The sequence below is a fragment of the Mollisia scopiformis genome (assembly GCF_001500285.1).
Source record: "Mollisia scopiformis unplaced genomic scaffold LY89scaffold_18, whole genome shotgun sequence".
NCBI lineage: Eukaryota > Fungi > Ascomycota > Leotiomycetes > Helotiales > Mollisiaceae > Mollisia > Mollisia scopiformis.
This window is the reverse complement of record NW_017263598.1, coordinates 210065-229557: the sequence shown is the minus strand read 5'-3', so window position 1 is coordinate 229557 and position 19493 is coordinate 210065. Positions and strand designations below refer to the sequence as shown.

General features: G+C 47.3%; 6 protein-coding genes across 6 annotated transcripts; 4 read left to right on the top strand and 2 right to left on the bottom strand.

Moving 5' to 3' along the window:
- Positions 1 to 1545: 1545 nt before the first annotated feature.
- LY89DRAFT_720948 (uncharacterized protein) lies at positions 1546 to 3139 on the bottom strand. The gene is made up of 2 exons (XM_018218604.1): positions 2903 to 3139; positions 1546 to 2834 (listed from the first exon to the last, which is right to left on the bottom strand). The coding sequence occupies exons 1-2, from the start codon at positions 3112 to 3114 to the stop codon at positions 1640 to 1642; spliced, it is 1407 nt and encodes a 468-aa protein (XP_018068076.1). The 5' UTR covers positions 3115 to 3139; the 3' UTR covers positions 1546 to 1639.
- Positions 3140 to 3261: 122 nt separating this feature from the next.
- On the top strand, positions 3262 to 4726 carry LY89DRAFT_146057 (uncharacterized protein). The gene has a single exon (XM_018205352.1). It carries the CDS (start codon positions 3432 to 3434, stop codon positions 4686 to 4688), a length of 1257 nt encoding a protein of 418 aa, XP_018068075.1. The 5' UTR covers positions 3262 to 3431; the 3' UTR covers positions 4689 to 4726.
- A 948-nt stretch (positions 4727 to 5674) lies between these two features.
- Positions 5675 to 8331, top strand: LY89DRAFT_146082 (uncharacterized protein). The gene is made up of 2 exons (XM_018205354.1): positions 5675 to 7960; positions 8181 to 8331. The coding sequence occupies exon 1, from the start codon at positions 5899 to 5901 to the stop codon at positions 7945 to 7947; it is 2049 nt and encodes a 682-aa protein (XP_018068074.1). The 5' UTR covers positions 5675 to 5898; the 3' UTR covers positions 7948 to 7960; positions 8181 to 8331.
- Positions 8222 to 10360, top strand: LY89DRAFT_146060 (uncharacterized protein). Its single transcript, XM_018205353.1, has 2 exons — positions 8222 to 8740; positions 8810 to 10360. Exons 1-2 carry the CDS (start codon positions 8496 to 8498, stop codon positions 10101 to 10103), a joined length of 1539 nt encoding a protein of 512 aa, XP_018068073.1. The 5' UTR covers positions 8222 to 8495; the 3' UTR covers positions 10104 to 10360.
- Positions 10361 to 12038: 1678 nt separating this feature from the next.
- On the bottom strand, positions 12039 to 16130 carry LY89DRAFT_621335 (tetratricopeptide repeat domain-containing protein). Its single transcript, XM_018210946.1, has 4 exons — positions 15501 to 16130; positions 15306 to 15450; positions 15001 to 15251; positions 12039 to 14954 (listed from the first exon to the last, which is right to left on the bottom strand). The coding sequence occupies exons 1-4, from the start codon at positions 15965 to 15967 to the stop codon at positions 12503 to 12505; spliced, it is 3315 nt and encodes a 1104-aa protein (XP_018068072.1). The 5' UTR covers positions 15968 to 16130; the 3' UTR covers positions 12039 to 12502.
- Positions 16131 to 16470: 340 nt separating this feature from the next.
- LY89DRAFT_720943 (cytochrome P450) lies at positions 16471 to 18897 on the top strand. The gene is made up of 6 exons (XM_018218603.1): positions 16471 to 16774; positions 16828 to 17083; positions 17171 to 17247; positions 17380 to 17909; positions 17984 to 18117; positions 18169 to 18897. The coding sequence occupies exons 1-6, from the start codon at positions 16661 to 16663 to the stop codon at positions 18606 to 18608; spliced, it is 1551 nt and encodes a 516-aa protein (XP_018068071.1). The 5' UTR covers positions 16471 to 16660; the 3' UTR covers positions 18609 to 18897.
- Positions 18898 to 19493: the final 596 nt, after the last annotated feature.

Below are 19493 nucleotides of genomic sequence, written 5' to 3'. Positions count from 1 at the left end.
GTCGTCTATCGTCCTCTCACTGCTTTTGTGGGCTCAGTGGATACAAGGAGGCTAATTGACAAAAGGAGCCCCATTAGTAGCCGCTTGATAAAGGGGGTTGATGAAAGTAGACGTGTTGAGGAATATAGGCCCGCTTCAGAAAGGGGTTGAGCTAGTATGCCTCACTATTGATGGTGAATACTAGACACAAAGCGAGGTGCAGAAAGGGGAGTTAAGTCGATAGCGCACGCTACTTATGAACTGAGAAGATTAGGCTAGGGCAAATTAATAAAAGGGGCATTCGATTTGCAGCAGGAATTCGATTGCGTGATTCGTATAGTGCAGAGTTGCCCGGAAAATGTCAACATCGGAAAAGCATCCAACATCCTTTCAAGCATTGGAAATTCGAGAACTTCTGAACAATCCAGAGTAGACTTGCAAACCAGAATAACACTAAATGCGATCTAACGTGCTTGTTGCCTAGCAATCTGGAAATGCATAAAAGGCTATTGCGGGAGGTAAAAGTAGCTATCGCACAGAGAGCACGTGATCTCACGCTCTGGGTACAGCACGTGCTGTGCTCTACCGTATATAAAGAGCTTCCAAACCTCACCTCCTTAGATCTACAGACAGACCTAAATTCAAAATCTTTGCACATATTATTTCTATGCTCGTACCACACATTAAGCCTAATTCAGAATCCAGTGTGATAGTAGCTGTGTGATGTGGGTTCGAAACAGTAGGTGTATACAAAAGAGTGATTCAGTAGGTTTGCCGTAATAAGAAGTGTTTCGCGAGTTGTCAAAGCTGCGACAGTCCTTTGACAGCGTGTGGAACATCAGAAGCAAGTCTCATTGTTGTCATGTCATTTTACTTGCCTTCCAGCATATGTTGGAGACAAGTAGAGCTTCACTTATACCCTAGAAGAGTGTGTGCCTGTGCAATATTTGATGCCAAGATAATAGGCTCTTTCACTCTTGAAAGATTGTCTTTGAGGGCTCTGCAGGCCCTCCTTGTGTCATGGCTGGCACTACTTTATGGCTTTGGAATGAAGGTCCATAGAAATCTATGTCATCTCCAAGAGATGTCTTGAAGCTCCTTTTATAGACCTAGCTTGCGGCTTTGTTATCTTTTGTTACAATCATGTTTCCTATTATGAAGCAAAGCTTACTCTCGTTTCACTTGATGTTTGGATGAAATGTGCAGATGAAAACATATTCTCTGATAAGGAGGATTTGATTCGGTGCTTCACCTCATCGTTCTCTCTATGTCTTGATTCCCTCCAGAAGACGGACATTGAAAGCCATACTGAGGTCAGCGAAGCATCTGAACCTATATATTATCTTCGTGCTCCTACTGGGAGAGGACACTGGGCAGTTCAAAAACATCACAAGGAAATGGCATATGGACAAACCCTACACAGAGCGAAACAAGGAGGTAGACAAGCACTTGCTGTTCTCGGGAGCCAGGCAGTGAGACAATGTGCGGGGATTGGACACACCAGGGCTGTTTGAGTGCTGTGTTTATACTCAAGTTAAGAATGTTAGATGTAAATCACAAAGGCAACCAGGGACAGATATCATTATTGATTTGCTATGTTGACATGTTTGGAATGCATGCAACGAGAACCGAGTCTAAACAAAGTACACCTACAGTGTACCTACATGACGTGAGCCCACTCACTCCTGAACTCCAACAAGTCCCTCTGACCATATATCTCACCAGCAATTGTAATGATCATATCTACAGTTGCTCTGGTATTTGACTTCGATGGGAGAGGCCTAGTATTCGGTGTGGCTGACGGCGGTACTTCTGGCTCAAGATTGACTTGAGGTTCGGATAACTGTAGTCGACCGAGCGCTTGTGCCTTCATTGCTGCCAAGGCCCCAGAATCGTCCACATCACTATCTCTGGAGGGTGTTCTTCTCTCCGAGTGCTCCATATTCTCAGTAGTAACGATAGGCTCGATACCGGCCACGAGTGTTTGGGAGCTAGCACTCACCGGTGGTTCTGTATCTCCATCCACATCCAACATGTCAAACCCGGCAGGTGGTGCTTGTGAACTGGTATGGGTTGACTGACAGTCAGCTGCTGAATGACCCATGCCGGCACCCTCCTCGATATAACTTTCGTCATAGTCGTCGTCTCCTGCTTCCAGATTGATTTCTTCTTCATTGACAACGGCATGATGTTCGCTGTCCAAATCCTCCTCGAACTGTGCCTCCACATCTTCTATACCTTGTTGCCATTCTTTCAGTTCTCTCAACCCCATTCCAATCAATACAGCCTTCTTCCCCAGTTCTCTTACCACGCCGATCTCCTCGCTGTTCAACTCACCCCGTTCCGGCAATTTTGCCAGAAGACTCCAAACCCAGTAGCTTATTCCGAAATCTACTTGCGATTCTCTCTTCAGGATGGAGCCTTGTGTAAGGAGCCTCAACAATCTCAGCGCCGAGCCCTTGTTCATACAAGCGATTTGTGCTGGCTTTGGGTGAGATTGTTGCAATCGCTTGATCCACGACCGCGTGAGTGTCTTATTTAACGGGCCAACTTGTGTTGGATGATTCGGACCGAGGCTCTGGATGATTTCGTTGGGCGGCACTTGTGACAATCGAGAACGTAGCTCGTGATACCGTGTAATTATGGACTCGAAATAGGCAGCTTGTGGATCTATCTCGTCCTGCGGCGATGAACCCAGATAACCTTCCGCAGCTGGGTCTGTAGCTGCGAGATATGCACCGTCTTCATATCGTCCCCGAAAATCACCAACTCCATCTTGGTACAAGTCGTAATCATCATCTCCTGTTGGTGTCTTTGGCGCAACCAAGAGATTGGGGATGCCGAAAGCTTCCAGCCTAAAACTCAAAGTTAGCCTTATGCAGACAAAAAGTAGATAGCCATAGAGTAAACGGTTGAAACGTACCTCACAGATCTCAGGTATTCCAGCGCAGCCATATCCTCTTCGTAGACAAGATCATCTTCTCCAAATGCGGTGTCGTCGTCCAAACCTGGTATCGCGCTCCGTTGGCCGTAAGTTGGGTCAACTTTGGCGTCAGCGGAAGGTCGAGAACGCGATTTGTTGCTGTAAATCTCATCAGAGGAGTCTTGAGGACTTTTGCGTTTCCTTCCGGCCATTTTGTGAGAAACGGATAACCCTCCATGAAAGTTTGTTGTGTTCGTTGAAGGAAATGGAATTAATCGAATCTCAGCCTTGCTGAGTCAGCTATAAGGTTAACAGCTAGGTCTGGCCGAGCTTTTTCCGACATTTAGGTTAATGGTATTGTGACAACGAACGTAATCTGATATCACATATTCACTCAACTTCGATTCGTGTTGGACACTACTTGCAGTCCAATACAATGTCTCGACCTTGAATCATCAGAATGACTGGCGTCAAACATCTGCCAGTTTATGATCAAAACCTTTGAAGGTCTGCGACTGGGATCGCCACCATGGCCGCGCTGGACGCTCAGAGCAACTGGGAGGTCGAGATGTCGAAACCGTTCCCGCTGCCTATAAATTCGAAGACTAACGAGCGCTCCCGCGGAAATCTTTCTATGCCCTTGATTCTGCCCTCGAAATCTGGGCGCGAAGTCCTCCTCCCATCCGAAATTATCTCCCATATCCTGTCATACATACCCCATCGAGTCTCGACTCAGGGAACATTTTGGGCATGCTCTCTTGTTTCTCGTGCGTGGTACTCGGCTAGTATTACGGCGCTGTACGAACGACCGATACTCACTGGCGGAAATTTCGACCAATTTGTCACCACTGTTTGTCCATCCAAGAATGCACATATACGAAGATCAGCCTTGTCTGTGCTAGTCAAACGTCTTGACATGGGTGATCTGGTACATAACGCAAGTAAAAGCTTGACAGCTCGACTACTTGGACGACTGAAAGGGAATATCGAAGAATTCGTGGCGCCACAATCCTCCTTTGCCATCAATAGCTTCGCTGCACTAAGCAAATGCACGAAGCTACGGCATCTGGATCTCTCTCTGATTTCTGCCTCGATATCAAACCGAGTTCTATTCCGTACTCTTGAGCCTTTGACAGATTTGGAAATCTTGTTCTTTCCTAGGAGCTCGAGTCACGACCAACAATCAGATACAGAACCATATAGCTGGCCTCCTAGACTAGAAGCACTGCATCTGGCAGGGGGAATATCTGACCATTTTCTCAGCATGCACCTGTCGAATATCTCCCCGTCTCTGTCTAGACTCAGCATCCAGTCTTGTACTCAGGTTCATACACATTCCCTTCTTCCTATGCTAGGAAATATTGGACGACAACTACAACATCTGACAATTCGCCACCCTATGCCTCAACTATTTCAAGGAGCTCTCGACATGATACTCCTGGATCTTCCATTGTTGACCGCTCTGCGGATTTCTGCCGATTATATCAGCGATAGGCATTTCTCGGCCGAATCCATACCTCAGGGTCATCCTCTAAGGATATTGGATTTAGAATGTTCACCAACGGCTGGCGCAGACATTGGAATCAGTGCTGCAGCGATTTACGATGCAGTTGAACGGGAACAACTCCCGAATCTGAGAAGCGTTAGAGTGAGCATGAGGTTGGCATGGGCTGCAACTGAAAAGACGAGGCTAGATGCAAGTGACTTGTTGGAAATCATCGAGGAAAATGAAATGGAGCAGCCGTTGAATGTTATGACAGGAGTCTGGTGGAATATGTCGGACTAATTTTTTGCATAGCCAATCAATTATTCTGTCCTGCGATGTTTCCATGTCCTCCGGCTCAATGACTACTCTCCTCCATTTAACATGACGTCAACAATTGTAGTGCCGCAGAGCTGGGAGAGAGGGACGAACAATGAAAGAACTGTGATACTGAACCGCATGAGGAACTGAGCGCATTTTTGGACCCAGAGAAGGTGACACGCTCATCGATGCTGAGAGGCTGAGTTGGATAACACATTGAGGACCATGGCTGAATGTGAATCGTCGGCAGTGAGGTGGGACTTGTGTGGAACAGAGATAGTGGAAGAACCATCAGACTTCGGGCAGAGTTGTATATGGCTTTCAACAACTCCATTTCGACTGTGTGAGAATAACAATACAATCTCGCAGTTACTGGTGCAATTGCAGATTGACTGCTAGTCTCGGCAACAAAAGTCTCGAACGTGGCTGGAATAATTCTCTGCTACGAGGCAAGCTCATACTCTCATCTCTTGTTGGCAATTGCCTGGACTGAAGCGACAAACTTTTCTGAAGCTTTGAATACTAGTCTGTCGACGATTTCACTCCTTCGCCTTTTCACCAATTTGTCTCCACTTCTTCGATTCCGACAACTCAACTTCACCACTGCCATTACCCCATAGACGGAGTGGGGTCTTGACTTCCACCAGTGATAAGTTCTTCGTACTCCGTCCAGAACTCTGGATACGAAGACTCGAAGTTACAGAACGAGTAATGCGGAGTAGACGTTCCACCTGATCTTTCATACGCTTGTTCTTCAGACTTGAAGTCGAAAGTTTCTCTGCAATATTTTAGGGCAAGTGAGCTTGAACTTCAATATTGCTGCTTAAAGTTCTCCTAAAGCTCTCATCCTTCAGGCACCGAGAACTTCAAGCTACAAATCAACATTTAAGTTATTGGCCACAAGAACCTCTCACACTCTCTCCAACGACTCAATCATCTAGCCCAACGGTTATCGAATTTCATTAGCATTATCCATCACATCTTACGATCAAGTTGTTCTTTGCGTTCTCATCGCCTACAATTTGACTCTCCAGTGTCCATTGGAAGCGCCCGATACTTTTACACATTTCTCTGCGTTGGAGAAGTTTGTTTCAAGGGGAGTCAAATATCGATGGCGACATTCTGCAAAACTATCTGACTGATGGATTGCAGTTGCTAACCAAATAAGACTGATGCAAAGTGCTGCTGCAACATGCTTCTGGATGCAACATCATCACTGGACCGTGCTGAAACTGTTCAAGATGACAGTATTCGGCGAGTGAGAGAGGCAGGATCCGATAGTAGTCCATATTTCGAGGAAAGACACGCAATTGATTGCACATCATTCAATCCACAAGATGCAAGGCACTCACTTGCTTCAGGCATGGAAAGTCATACTCAAAAAAGAAAGCTAGGTGGCGACCCTTCCAATACTACTCCTGAGGATTTCGAACGGCACTCGAATTCGCCCATTGTCCCATTACGTTCGCTTCCCAATCACCGGGTAGAATCAATGCCTCATCTCTCCCACGAGCTCCCATTACTATCAAATGTATCTCAGCATGGAAACGCTCGGGATGACGAATATGGCGACACACAACCCAATACTGCCTCGATCAAGACCACCTTGCATCAATATAGCCAAGAGTCGCCCACGCAGATCAACATCGCCGTTGAGCCCGCTGTCAAGAAGCAAGTGATTGCAGATGTAAGCCTGCCAGATACTCAACTGAGTTCTCGAAATAGTATCGGATTGTCCAATGACTATCAAGACTCGCCTACACAGATAAATCCAACCAATGATCTTACTTCCACGGATTCTTTTGAGCAAGATGATCTTTCGATCGATATGCAAGTCAATCCCCAGAGTGTCGCCAGTTTCATTGCCGACGAATTGGCGCATTCTGCCAGGGAAACCTCCTCTATTACCCAGCACTTCCATTCTACCAAAGCACGCAACTTCGGGTCCCGAAAGGAAGCCGTACCAGTCGGAAGCTTTGATAATCCCACAACTCTATTTGATGTTACCCAAAAGTCAAAATGGAGCGAAGCTAGTTTCATGCATCAGGACCCAGAAGTTGACTCTATCCATCGCGAGTCAAATGACAGCAGTGTGCTTGGCGATAATAATTTGCCTGGCACACAAGAAGTATGTTCAGTCGAACTTGGAGATCTCCCTCGAGATGTTGGACCTTCCTCTCCACAATACATGACCGCTCTTCATATTGAGAAGCAGCCTCTGTTCAATCCGATTTACGGACATGGCCCGAGTCAAACGCCAATGGTCGAAGACGGTGATCTCCCAGACACACAGTCTGGAAGGTCAGCTATTCCTCATGATCAGGCATTGAGTCATGATTCTGCAATGAGATATGAAGATTCACAAGCTACTCAAGCTACTCAAGGTGACACAGACGTCGCTTTCAGCCCTCTTGGAAGCTTGCCAGCCCTGAATGAAATGCAGTCGAAAAACAAAGATCAACAAGTCCGCAAAGACCCTGAAGTCGTGGTGCAGCCGGGCCTTTCAGCATCTGCCAACTCTGTTAAGCCTGGAGAGAAAGCACCACTCAACAAGCTTACATGCCGGGAGAGGAAGCGTATTGCTACATCGTACAATCGTCCACCGAGTCTCACTAAAGCAATGAAGCAATGGGTTACGAAGACTCACAACCTATTGGACCCTTTTCGGGAAGACGATGACTGCTGGTTCCATCCTTCACCACCACCAGCTCGGTTTACAGCCTCTGGAGTCTTAAGGCCTTGCGGCAAACTTCAGAAGTGCTTTACTTGGCAGGATCACCGCGGGAAGCACTCTCTTGTTCTCAACTATGGCATGGTGTCAAAAATCGTCAATTTCAAATTGACAAAGCAGCAAAAAGATGGCTTCATCAACAAGCAGTGGCACTTGTCCCATTTGTGCGGCAATTGGACATGTCTGAATCCGCGTCATACGACTGTAGAGCCAGGCAAAATTAACATCAGTCGCAACAACTGCTTCTCTCATCGATCCGGGTGTCTTCATGATCCTAAATGCTTGAAGGAAAAGAAAGTTCCACTTGCTCCTGACGGAAAGCCCATTGACCATGACGCTTCCACTGGCCAGGGAGCAAGTCAGAAGCCAGTTGAAGACTGGGATGAATGGGCTATGCACAGCTTTGACGACGGTGAAGTCTCGGTATTAATCGATGACCAGGACGAAACGGAATTTGCAATGAACGGAGAAGACGAGGATGAGACGGAGGTGGAAGTGCTATCTTCTTGAGAATATTTCTGTGGTAAAACTATCCATTTCATTTCATATTCAATTAGCTTTCAAAATTCTCCTCTCTCATCGACAATTGCTGGGAATCAGAGCTGCAGGAGCTAGTCAAGCTCTGACAGAACAACAAATATTGAAATCTCATCCCATCCACTGCATGGTAATCTCACGTCTTTGATTCCATGGACTTTATCATCGTGATCTGTTGTTGATAACAAAGCTGAAGTCACCACAAGAATGCGAACACCATTTGCATTCCTTAGGACCCATTCCTCGTCAGTTCACCCCTATGCTGAACAACCTTTCTCTCTGTTAGCCTTCAAATTGCAGGAGTTTTTTTTTATTTTTTAAGTCACTGTCTTTTCCTCGATCCGCGTCTATGTGGCGCTGCATTTCGCTCGTTTGCCTGTTTTCTTGTCGCGTATAACGACTTTTCGCTGTTGAGCTTAGAAAACCACTGCGCTGCCAGCCTCCTCAATATTTCAAGCTCCTCATAGCTATTTTAAACCTCAAAAGATACCTAGAAGTCAAGTTCGACGATAGTCATTGCAATGGCCAACAACCCTCCTCCTTTTACTGACCCTTTCGGGAATCCTATAACACCACCCGTCGATTCTAATGGCAATCTTTTGTACCCCCTTGTCGGACCCTTTGGCCCCAATCCGTACCCTAATAACCCTTGGTACCAATATAATGATCCATCATCACAAATGCAAGTTCAACAGCAGCAAGGTCAACAAGCTCAACTTCAGCAGCTAGTGGCTCCGCAAGCAGGTTGGCTACCACCAGGTCCATAGTACGTTAACCCCTACCCTTTTTTTTTTGTTCAATGTAGGGGCAAAAGTGCATACTTATTTATCTGTAGCACTGTCACTTCCACAGGCCTGCCTGCTTATTTTGGCGATGCAGAAGGATATCACCCTACTGTTGACGAAACACACCCGGCAAGGGGCGCTTTCTACTACGTCAACGATGGACCTCAAATCCTGAACGAGCCTGATAAATTTTATAGGATGCGCATACGACTTGCAAACACTAGAATGCAGATCGAGCGCAGGCCAATTCCGCAACCTCCAAGAATCAAAAAACAAACCGATGAGTGGAGAGCGGCCCGCGAAGTCCTCGAGGCGAAGATTTTGTCTGATACCAAGGAGCATAGAGAGAAGCTCACTTTCGGTCACCCAAACTATGATCCCCTCTATGAGATTGACTGGGACGCGGACAAGCGATTGAGGCAAGCCAGAAATGCGGCCCGGAGACAACAAGCACTTGAAGAGGTTAGGGCGCATTTGTCGGCAGCTGGTTACGACAAAGTGCCAACCCCAGATCCAGCCGATGATAGTGGAGATGATCTATACGACCTCAGTAAAGAAGGGCTCCCTATGAAGATCAAGTTTCGGAGAACGCCTTTGTATAAAAACGTACAACCATGGGCTCGTTTAGGCTTTCAGGGAGAACCTATTCAAATGACGTACGCGTCAAATTACTCAGACGTAGCTAAGTCGCGTGTACCAGCTGAACAGAAGGGTGGCAACATTGTCCCAGTTATCTTGGCTTCTGCCAGACGAGGCCCCCGGAGAAAAACACCAGCGTTATGGCCCTCGCTAACCACTTGTAATCGTTGTGCCAGGAGCAGAAAGGGAGAACTTCCGAAGTGCGACATGAAAGCGTTCGGAATCCCTTGCAGAAACTGCCGGAACGCACGAGCAGAATGCGTGCCTGCCAGTGTCAAGAAAAAGCCCAATGGATATGCGGCAGCATATCCAAATGGTCACGAAGCCGATTTTCCAGATTGGTATCGAGATCGGGAGACAACTTTTGGAAGAAGGATACTGAACTACGGAAGGTCGATTGCTCCCGATGGTAGCAAAAGGTCGAGATCGGCCAGTCCCAGAAGACGGTCAGCAGAGGTAGCAGGAAGTACGGCTAACCCGGCCAGCCCAAGCCGTGTTTACAATGTCAAATGTATACACCTAGACTCAAATGCAACAATGCTCGGCCTTGTGCGAATTGCATCAATTACTCACGTCAATGCCAAGAATGGGAATATGATTCTGAAGGCAGGGTGCAGATTATACAGAAGCCTAATCTGTCATACGGTCCAGATGAAGGCGGAGTACGCGCAGAGCATCCGAACGAAGTCTTTAACGGCTTCATGACCAGCCGTGTGTTGGAAACAGTAGCTCCCCAGTATATGCAAGCTTTCAATACGTCTTTCCAAAGCACGTCTTACCAAGGCTATAATAAGGGCAACTCTGCGCCATTGACTCACATGGGCATGTCTGGCTATGGGCCTAGCACAAGCTCTGGGAATTCTGGAAATTCCGGAAATGGGTATCTTCCGAATGCTGGTCAACTCCAATCTTCTCGCCAGGTTGTGGAAGAAAGTTACGATGTGGATGACACGCCCTTCGAGAGAGATTTGTATCCATTTAGTGATATCAGAGCTGCGACAACAGCCCACAACGTTCAGAATCCGGCGACCGCAGCACAAGTCTTGCAAACATCAAGCATGAGTTGGGGGGATGTTGCTGGGAAGCAGAACGAACAGAATGAAGGGGCTACAGCACCAGAATTGCTAGTGGATCCCAACATCGATGATCTCTTTGGAGAGGATGATTATGGAGAAGGAGACGATTACGGAGGAGGAGGAGGTTCGCCAGATGAGGACTTCAACATGGATTTTGACACGGATATGGTTGATGCAGATCTCGATGCCTCAAAAGCTCCAGTCGAAACTCTAGACCCAAATCTCCCTTTGCGAGAAGATCACGCAACCGAACAAGATTATGCCCTAGACTTAACTGCACAGCCTCAACAACAACAACCCCCGCCGCAACAACAACAGCTTGCAGCACCCCTATACTCTCTAACATATGATGATCAAATGTCTGGACCATGTCTTCCCTGCGTACCACCAGCTGAAGTAGCAGATATGCTTGGCTACTATGCGCCATGTATGGAAGCAAAGAATTCGGGGCAATTCTTCCCAGATCGCATGGATGAGCTGGACGCGGCTCCAAGATGTCTGAAAGAACCAACCCGAAGATGTACAGCCTTCGATCATGGCGACTTTCTCTATTGTCAGGAGTGTCAGAACGATCAATACGAGATTTGTGGATTACACGACATAAGGACGTTCTTAGCGACAAAACATTTCCTCTGCGGAGAGTGTGCGAACACCTTGAAGACGAGTTTGGAAGACTATGCGTCTACTGGCTTTGGAACAACGTCTGTGGGAGATTGTGAATGCATGAAACAGGTGCGGAACGCATGGTTATGCTTGGCCCATCGCCTTAATTCTCTTAACAGAATCGAGCAGAGGGCGCTGCAGAGATTAGCAACACTTATGGAGCGGAAAGGCGGTCTGCTAGCATGTCCGTTGTGCTCTGTGAGAGCTCCGGATGCTGCAAGCGGGGCATGGAACTGTTTCTCTTGCGGTGATAATGTGGTAATTTTCAATTAAAATTGTAGGCTCGGTATAGAAGAGTGCAATCAAGAATAGGCTCTTGAATCCTTTTCCAAAACACGATGGGCACCGCTATAATTCAGTGGGACTGTTGAGGAAGCCTTGAATATATTTTTGTTTCTATTGTGGCGGGGCCAGCTCTTTTTGGCGCTCACCAGCACGTGTGGTTGAGGAGGCCAGCCCGGGAACGCTAGTCTTCCCTAGCACTACACTCGATCGGGTCTAGTTTATCATGTGACGCTTCCCATATATTGTGATCGCGCACTCTTAGAATAACACAACTCTTCTCCCACTCTTAGTTTTTCACAGTGATATGTTTTCGAATGCTTTTACATGATGTTTTGAATCTGTCCTACTACTGCGAATAGTGGTCTGCTTCGCGCGGTGCCCACTTGCTGTTGTTTTAGTTGTTTTGGTTGTTTTTGCGTACTCCTGGTTCATGTTCTTACCCCCTCTACACTATCTAGCTCACATCTTTTAGCTTCTCGCTTGTGTGGATTTTCTCCTTCTCTCGCTCGCTTACCTGGGTAGGTAATTGGTAAAACTCGACATCATTTTCACAGTATTTTGAACAGAAATGGAGAACAGAATTGTCTTTATATTATCTTTCACTACAACCTTGATACTTGCAGCATAGATGATCATGTTTAAACCCGAAGCGGACTCATCACTATCTCCCAGCAGGTGGCGGGGCTGCTGGGGCTGATGACCCTCGGTCACGTGGTAATATTGAGTCGATTTTTTCTCCTGCAGCGGCCAGAAAAGGTGAGCAGCGCCCGAAAAAGGGGCAATAGTGTCTGAGATGATGGTATCAACCACCCATAGAATATCCGAAGTCATTCGATCCCGGTGGCAGAAAGTCTTGCTTGTATGGAGATTCTACTGAGAAATCTTTGACTTGGTTAAGGATATACTATTAATGGGTTTTATCTCTCTAGGTCTAGAACCGTCTAGAATGGTGATGGTGACGGAGATCTGTTCATCCGGATCCGTTCTAGTACGGGTTGTGATGGTTCAGGGCCAAAAAATATCCGACCTACCCATTGACAACGCTGCCTGATGGACACCCAGCCCTCCTTTGAATCTTCTTCAGAAAGTGAGACTCTTCGTTACTGGAACTGGAGAGCTGGATCGAATGGTTTCCGCACTCTGACTGTTTGGAGAGATGGGATCGTACGGGACCGGCGCTGGATCGGACCCAGACTTCAGGGCCTGCAACTCTTCGCGCTTCTGGTCCAGGAGCTTGGCAAACACGTGCCCGCGGCCAAATCCCTCCCCACCGATGGTATGAACCGATTCATAGAGCTCGTCACCAATCTTGATGGCATCTTCGATCTTGTTTTGAGCTTGGTAGCATTTTAGTAAGAACCATAACGCCTGGATTCGATCGACATGTTCTCCGTCCTCTCGGCGGGAACCTTCATAGCGGTGCCGCTGTACCACACTGAGGAGGATCTGCTCTGCTTCGCTATATTTTTGTTGTCGAAATAGGACTTCAGATAGAAAGACACGAGCCAGAAGTATTCCTAGGTGGTTATCTCCAAGGTTTCTCTCTCCAACGGGGAGGTTGGTGCGTATAATTCTTTCAGCTTCTTCAGTCTCATTTTGCGCGCTCTTGACCCTTGCAACGGTCAACTTGGCCATCAGTGTGTATGGATGCTCCTTGCCAACTTTCTTCTCTCTTTTTTCGAGGACCTCTTGGGCAAATTCTTGTGCCAGATCAAGGTCGCCAAGATACATGTGTGACAGAGCCACATGTTCCATAGCCTGGAGAGTATGCAAGTGGGTACTACCCAGTGTCTTTCTCATTCCGTGAAATGCCCTTAGATGAAGATCCCTAGCTTTGTCCCAAAAGAAGTATCTGGACATGACTTTACCAAGATTATCCACGGCAATCAGAGTATCTTCATGCTCTGCACCTAAGACTTCGGTCATCCCTTTCACAGCGTGCTCATGAAGCGTTCTTGACTCGCTGAGCCGACTCTGCAAGAGGCATGTTGCTCCGAGAATGTCTGTCATCTTCAGAGTTCTCGGGTGGTCATGACCATAGAGCCTTTGGCAAGCGTCCAGAGCTTGTCTCAGAAGGATTGCCGCCTTATTGTTGCGTGCTTGAAGTCCGTATGTGACAGACAGGAGCTGTATGATGTCAATGCTCCTCGGATGGTCCAGTCCCAGTCTTTGGCAGGCCAGCTCTTTTACCGGAAGCTGAAGCTTTTCAGCTTCGTCCCACTTACCAGCCTGCATATAGACAAGACTGTATTTAACCCATTCAAGAGGCTGCATTCCACTCGAGATCACTGGGGGAGCTATCCAAGAACTTAGCCACGATCGTCTGCGGGTCTTCTGATTCTCCTGTATTCGTTCGCGAATAGTGTTCTGAGCTCTTCGTAAATTTTCAATATGAGGAAAGATAGAGATTTTCAGTCTCTCGTCTGAAGTGGCATATTCAAGGGGCGGTTTGAAGAAGATACAAGATGTCAACGTCGTCGCAGCCGCTTGACACCAAATGGCTTGCTCGCCAGTGCTTGTCTGTGGTCTTTCCCGAACCCAAGTATGCACCAGAGGATGCATCCAATAAGTATCTGAATCGCTGTGGTAAGTGAGCATGCCCATCTGAACAAGGAAGGTCAGAGCTGTTCGCAGCCTGTCCTCATCAAAAGACGTCTGGTCGTCATCGCGAAGGACATCCGGCAGTATAGGTCTCACTTTTTGGAGATTCTCGACCCAGTCGATAATGATTTCACGAAAATATAGTGACCATGGTTTCTTGCTGACTTGCTGTGGACTTGGCGTCTTTGTCTTATCTTCGTTCGGTTTCGTCGTCTCCTGCTCGCGCCTCCCATTCTTAGCAGCAGCGATGAGTATGTCGACCCCGATATCTTCCCAATAGAAGAAAGAGAAAGTTTTCAGTAATTCGACACCATCTTTAGAAGTCTCTGTTTTCTTCGCCTCAAGGCCAAGATACACAATCTCCCAGGTCGAATACACGTTCATGTTAGCGTTTTCGTCTCCAACATAGCCAGACATGCTTCGAGCTCGGCGAATGCGCTTCCACGTTCGCCCATAAAAGTCCAGGTAATTAGCCAGCGAGCATAGACCATCCATGATAGCTTTACCCGCATGTATAAGAGCAAGAGGCAAGTAACCCAAGGCGTCCGCTATGCGCGCCGCTGAAGTCCTTGTTTGCAGTTCCCACGGACCGGGTAGATCGGCGGCTTTCAGAAGTAGATCGCTGGCCTCGTCCGTTTCCAGTTTCTCAAAATGCCAGAAACGCGACCCGACAGTACCATGCACTTTATTTGAAGGATTGCGAGTCGTCATCAGTATAACACCTCGCTCGCCACCGGGAAAATAGCGGGTGACGTCTATGTCTGGATCATCCGCATTATCGATGAGTAGAAGCCAGGGTTGTTGTTGGGAGGAAAGCCAGCTCTTCGCTGCATTCTCATTCGGATCCGCTCCTCCCATAGTCGCAATTTTGGAGAATGTGTGTCTTGCATTCTCATAGGAACTGCCATCGATCCAAAATACTCCCCAAAAACTGTCTAGGTTAGTAAGTGGTGCATGGTGAGTCCATCACAACTCACTATTCTCTGTTGTCCTGAGCAAACTTGCAGCAGAATTGGGTCTTGCCCGACCCGCCAAGGCCATAAATTACGAACCGTTTTTGAGAATGGCTCTGATGCTGCGGTGTGGCAACATCGAGCATGTGTTTAAGTTCTTTCAACAGGAGGTCTCGACCCGTAAATATGCTGCTAACAGTCTGAGGTATATCGAAGCATTGGTTGAGTGATAGCAGTGATGCTACAGCCTGAGCAGAATTGATGGAGTTGCGAAGCTGATTTGTACGTCAGAAACGCGATGATCCCATGCTCCACCCATGAACACCTACTTTGTCGCTATCAGAGGAGTTGAGGGCATTTAATTTATGGCGAAGAAACTCCATTTGATATTGAAGTGTTGAGCTTTGTCTTTGTATCCTGTCTAGACTGCCAGCAACATGTTGTGTGGATGACGAAGAGTTACGAGTGTAGACACTGCAAATGTCAGTTCCTTGGTAGCCGCAAAGACGAATTATCAAGCTTACACACTGAGAGCGCTCAGCAGCATTTGCAATCCAGCCTGATAGCTCGAAAGACGATGACGAACGTCTGTCCACTCCTTCTCTTTTGAGTCCTTGCGCAGTTGCTTTCTAATACCATCCCATTTCCCAGACACCTTGGGACCCTTTTTACCCATTACCTCTTTTAGCAGTGCTTCCAACTTCTGCGCAGTGTCTCGACAATCGCGCAAGAGGCCAGCCAGCCTCTTCCACAAATCCTCGACATCAGTCGTATCTTGGAAGGGAGATCCTGGAGCAGTATCATGATTAGCAAGCCACAGTGCTTCAATGGCATCGTTGACGGTGATTAAAGCACTGATTTCTTGGGATAAGGCTGCGATCTCGTCCTCAACTTTCCCTGCCGATTCCTCGAGGTCTTTCAGGTATGAAATCACCCGAAAAGAAACATCCAGCAGCCCAGTAGTTCCCGCGAGAATCGAAAGTGGATCCATCACCTTAGACGAGAGGAAGTGAGAGTTGCATTCATTGTAGTGTTGCCGGACTTTGGTGATGGGAATTGCGAGGAAACAAGTCTAGGATCTGCCATTCCCTATGCGCAACGTATCCCTGCGCCGATAGGCTTCGGCCCGGGAACTCATCAAGGCGTCATTGCTTGGTCCTCGGTGGCAAACGGCACCAAGCAAACCATTGGTATGCATACCCAAGATGTGGGATTTTCGGGAGGGTTGCACAAGAAAACTGGACAGCCACCTGATGCCGTAGTATTACCCCAATAAGGTATCAGAACCCGAACGAAGCGCCCGATCACAGCTTGTGAAACAGGACCGAGTAGAAAAGCTGCAGCATCCCGATACGGCTTCAGCAAGGATTGTGTTGCTGATATTGGTTTAATGTGGTTGGTAGCTCGGGTAGCTGCCGAAACATAACATATCACAGGGTAGTTAGCGCCCGCATAAGTGCCTAGATCTATTTGGGTATCTCAGCCATAGAGCCTCCCTTCACCGCCGCATCACCCGTCGCAATTAAATAATGAGAATATACGCTTCTTAAATCTTCGTTATCCTTCATTCACGCCAATCCTATGCAGCTGAATTAGATTGCATTCACGTTCTTGTTGCACTTCCATTGTTGCTTTGCTACTGCCCCTTTCACGATTTCGTCTTTCTAGCTTTACGCGTCCCGCAATGATAGACGCTATCTCCACCTCGGGGCCGGGCCTGACGCTTCGTCTGGCTGTGGGCACGATCTTTCTCTTGTACGCGACTTATATATATATCCAAAGACGAAAAGATTATGATGTTTGTTCGCCTTTGACTCTGAAACTCGATCTCAATTGATGGGTTTTGTTTAGGCCGATAGGCTCTTCGGTGAGAAACATGGCTGCATGCCGCTTAAAAGACGGCTTCCTTACAAATGGCCTTTGGCACTCGATGCTTTCAAGAGACAATACGATGCTCTTGTTGCGGGAAATCTCTTAGCCTTCCAATCCGAATACTTCGAGGAGACGCAAGTAGGCCAGACCTTCGAAGTCAAACTGCTGGGCAGGGTCGGATATTTCACCTTAGATCCTCAAAATCTCGAGGCCATTCTGTCAACCAACTTCGAAGGTGAGTTGTCTCTCATGGAGTAACCATTGGTTGTCGATCACATATGATGATCTTCGTATTGTCCTAACTCAACCTGATGTCTTGCAGATTGGGGACTGGGTTCTCGACGCGAAGGTCTTTATCCTATGATTGGAGAGGGCATCTTTACGCAAGATGGCCATCAAGTAAGTTTCATTTCATCTATGCTTTCGTGAGAATTCTCTCTCAAGCTATATTTTCCCAATAGCGACTTACCAGCAAACGCCCGATATTGGACATCTAACCTGACCTTCTTCAACTGATCATTGCTGCTTTAGTGGAAGCACTCCCGAGAATTGCTACGCCGCCAATTCGTGCGCATCCAGTATCAAGATGTGAAAGTCTTTGAGACGCCTATCAACAGCTTGCTCGCTGCACTTTCATCTCAGACTGGTGTCATTGATCTACAACCCGAATTCTTCAGATTTACTCTTGCTACTACGACTTCACTCATCTTCGGGGAACCATTTGCTGGACTTACTCCCAAAGATCACGAAGTGTTTGAAGAGAACTTTGACTACTGTGCACTTATCGGTGCTATGCGATTGCGCCTCGCAAACTTTTGTTGGCTCTACAACCCTTCGAAATTCAAGCAGGCTTGCGCAGAAGTGAAGAAATATGCCACATACTACGTCAACCATGCTCTGAAAGACCAGGAGGAGAACGGCGAGGAGGAAGCTGCCGACCGACATCCATTTATCCTGGATCTCTACAAAGAGCTTCGAGATCCCATTCTTGTACGTGACCAGCTCATGAACGTATTGATTGCTGGCAGAGATACGACTGCTTGTCTAATGTCATGGACTTTGTAAGTTTGACCTACACACCGCAACCATACCCTCTCCCACCTTCGGATTCGTGAAATACTAACACCTGCTTCAGCTACCTCTTAGTCCGCCATCCAACATCTCTCGAGCGTCTTCAACAAGAGATACATTCCATAGCCACTAACGGGCAGAATGTAACGCGAGCGCAGATTGCTAAAATGCCGTACCTCAAGTGTGTCCTGAATGAGAGTAAGCGCTGTTCCACGATAATTAAATCTCGCACTCATCATTCTTCTGCAGCCAACAGACTCTACACCCAAATCCCAGTGAACGTCCGCGAAGCCACGAAAACGACGTATATCCCTCGAGGCGGCGGTCCAGACGGCCAATCTCCCGTGCTAATCCGCAAAGGGTTTGGTATCGGTTTCTCTCCATACCACATGCATCGCTCGAAAGACATCTACGGGGAAGACGCCAACGAATTTCGACCCGAGAGATGGGAAGGCCCACAACTCAAGAACATCGGATTTGGATTTATGCCTTTCCATGGTGGGCCGAGACTTTGCCTTGGCAAGGACTTCGCGCTCACGGAAGCTTCGTATGGGATTGTGAGGATTTTGCAGACATTTCCAAATTTAAGACTGGGGCCAGATGAGCCGAAGGTGCAGAGTGGACAAGAGAAACAGACTCTCACCATCGTCGTTGCGAGTGCCGATGGGTGCAAGGTGTTGCTGAGTTGAAGAACAAGCGAGCGAGCAGCTGGGCGCACTGCTTTCGAAGCGTGGTAAAAGAATGGTGTAAAGCATAGATTAGCGGAATGTACGACTTCTCTCTCTGATTCTAGGCGACCCCAATCTCTGTAACTCTCTAGCCTTACCCAGCTGCTATCTGCTCACCCTCCTCAACTAGAGGGGTACTCCGTCCATATCACCCGAAATCTTGTCAAAGATTACTTGGATACTTTTGATAGCTTTGAGAGCCTAACAATGTCTTTGTTTTACGCTTTGTTTATTCATGATTTGAAATACCTAGTCTTTATATGCTAACAATGCATTGTTCATCACGTCACATGCCGTTGGTTTGGTAGGAAAAAGTTTTGGTAAAAAAAGATGAAAAAAGACTGTACTGCAATAGCGGCACCTTCGTCGTGTCCCCTCCTACTATTCTACTTTCGGCCATGGATGCACCACTGACGGCACTCGATGCGCTCAACGCGCTGGCTGCGCTGATTGCGGTGAAATATTAAGGGTTCAAGAATACCGGTAGCGAATAGCGCAAAAATAGTGCCGATATGTGATTGAGTTATGTCATTAAGATAAATCTAGATCCTAGAGTGAAGGAAAGAATACTTGATTCCTCTAGGATTATGAGTAGAAATCATTGCGAAGTCTCATGCCTGAGATGCCCCTCCTTTACCCTACACCCGCTCACGTTTCAATGACAATTAAGTACTTCTAAAACACTGCTAATTGTAGTACTGCGCCCCCAATTATAAAAGGAATTCGATGTATCCACATTGGCTAGTTTGCCGTGTCCTGTACAAGATATAATAGGAGTTGCTAAGCATCTAGGTGCAGAACTGTTGGATGTGGCTTGAAGCGAATCTTAGTTTGGAACGAAAAATC

Bases quoted from the DNA above. Each gene is read 5' to 3' on its own strand.
- LY89DRAFT_720943 (XM_018218603.1), top strand. From the start codon at position 16,661: ATGATAGACGCTATCTCCACCTCGGGGCCGGGCCTGACGCTTCGTCTG. The intron at 17,248-17,379 runs GTAAGTTTCATT...TTGCTGCTTTAG, and splicing joins TTACGCAAGATGGCCATCAA to TGGAAGCACTCCCGAGAATT. The intron at 17,910-17,983 runs GTAAGTTTGACC...CACCTGCTTCAG, and splicing joins TGTCTAATGTCATGGACTTT to CTACCTCTTAGTCCGCCATC.
- LY89DRAFT_146057 (XM_018205352.1), top strand. From the start codon at position 3,432: ATGGCCGCGCTGGACGCTCAGAGCAACTGGGAGGTCGAGATGTCGAAA.
- LY89DRAFT_146082 (XM_018205354.1), top strand. From the start codon at position 5,899: ATGCTTCTGGATGCAACATCATCACTGGACCGTGCTGAAACTGTTCAA.
- LY89DRAFT_621335 (XM_018210946.1), bottom strand. From the start codon at position 15,967: ATGGATCCACTTTCGATTCTCGCGGGAACTACTGGGCTGCTGGATGTT. The intron at 15,451-15,500 runs GTAAGCTTGATA...TGACATTTGCAG, and splicing joins CTGCTGAGCGCTCTCAGTGT to TGTCTACACTCGTAACTCTT. The intron at 14,955-15,000 runs GTGAGTTGTGAT...TAACCTAGACAG, and splicing joins GCTCAGGACAACAGAGAATA to TTTTTGGGGAGTATTTTGGA.
- LY89DRAFT_146060 (XM_018205353.1), top strand. From the start codon at position 8,496: ATGGCCAACAACCCTCCTCCTTTTACTGACCCTTTCGGGAATCCTATA. The intron at 8,741-8,809 runs GTACGTTAACCC...ATTTATCTGTAG, and splicing joins TGGCTACCACCAGGTCCATA to CACTGTCACTTCCACAGGCC.
- LY89DRAFT_720948 (XM_018218604.1), bottom strand. From the start codon at position 3,114: ATGGCCGGAAGGAAACGCAAAAGTCCTCAAGACTCCTCTGATGAGATT. The intron at 2,835-2,902 runs GTACGTTTCAAC...TTTGAGTTTTAG, and splicing joins GAATACCTGAGATCTGTGAG to GCTGGAAGCTTTCGGCATCC.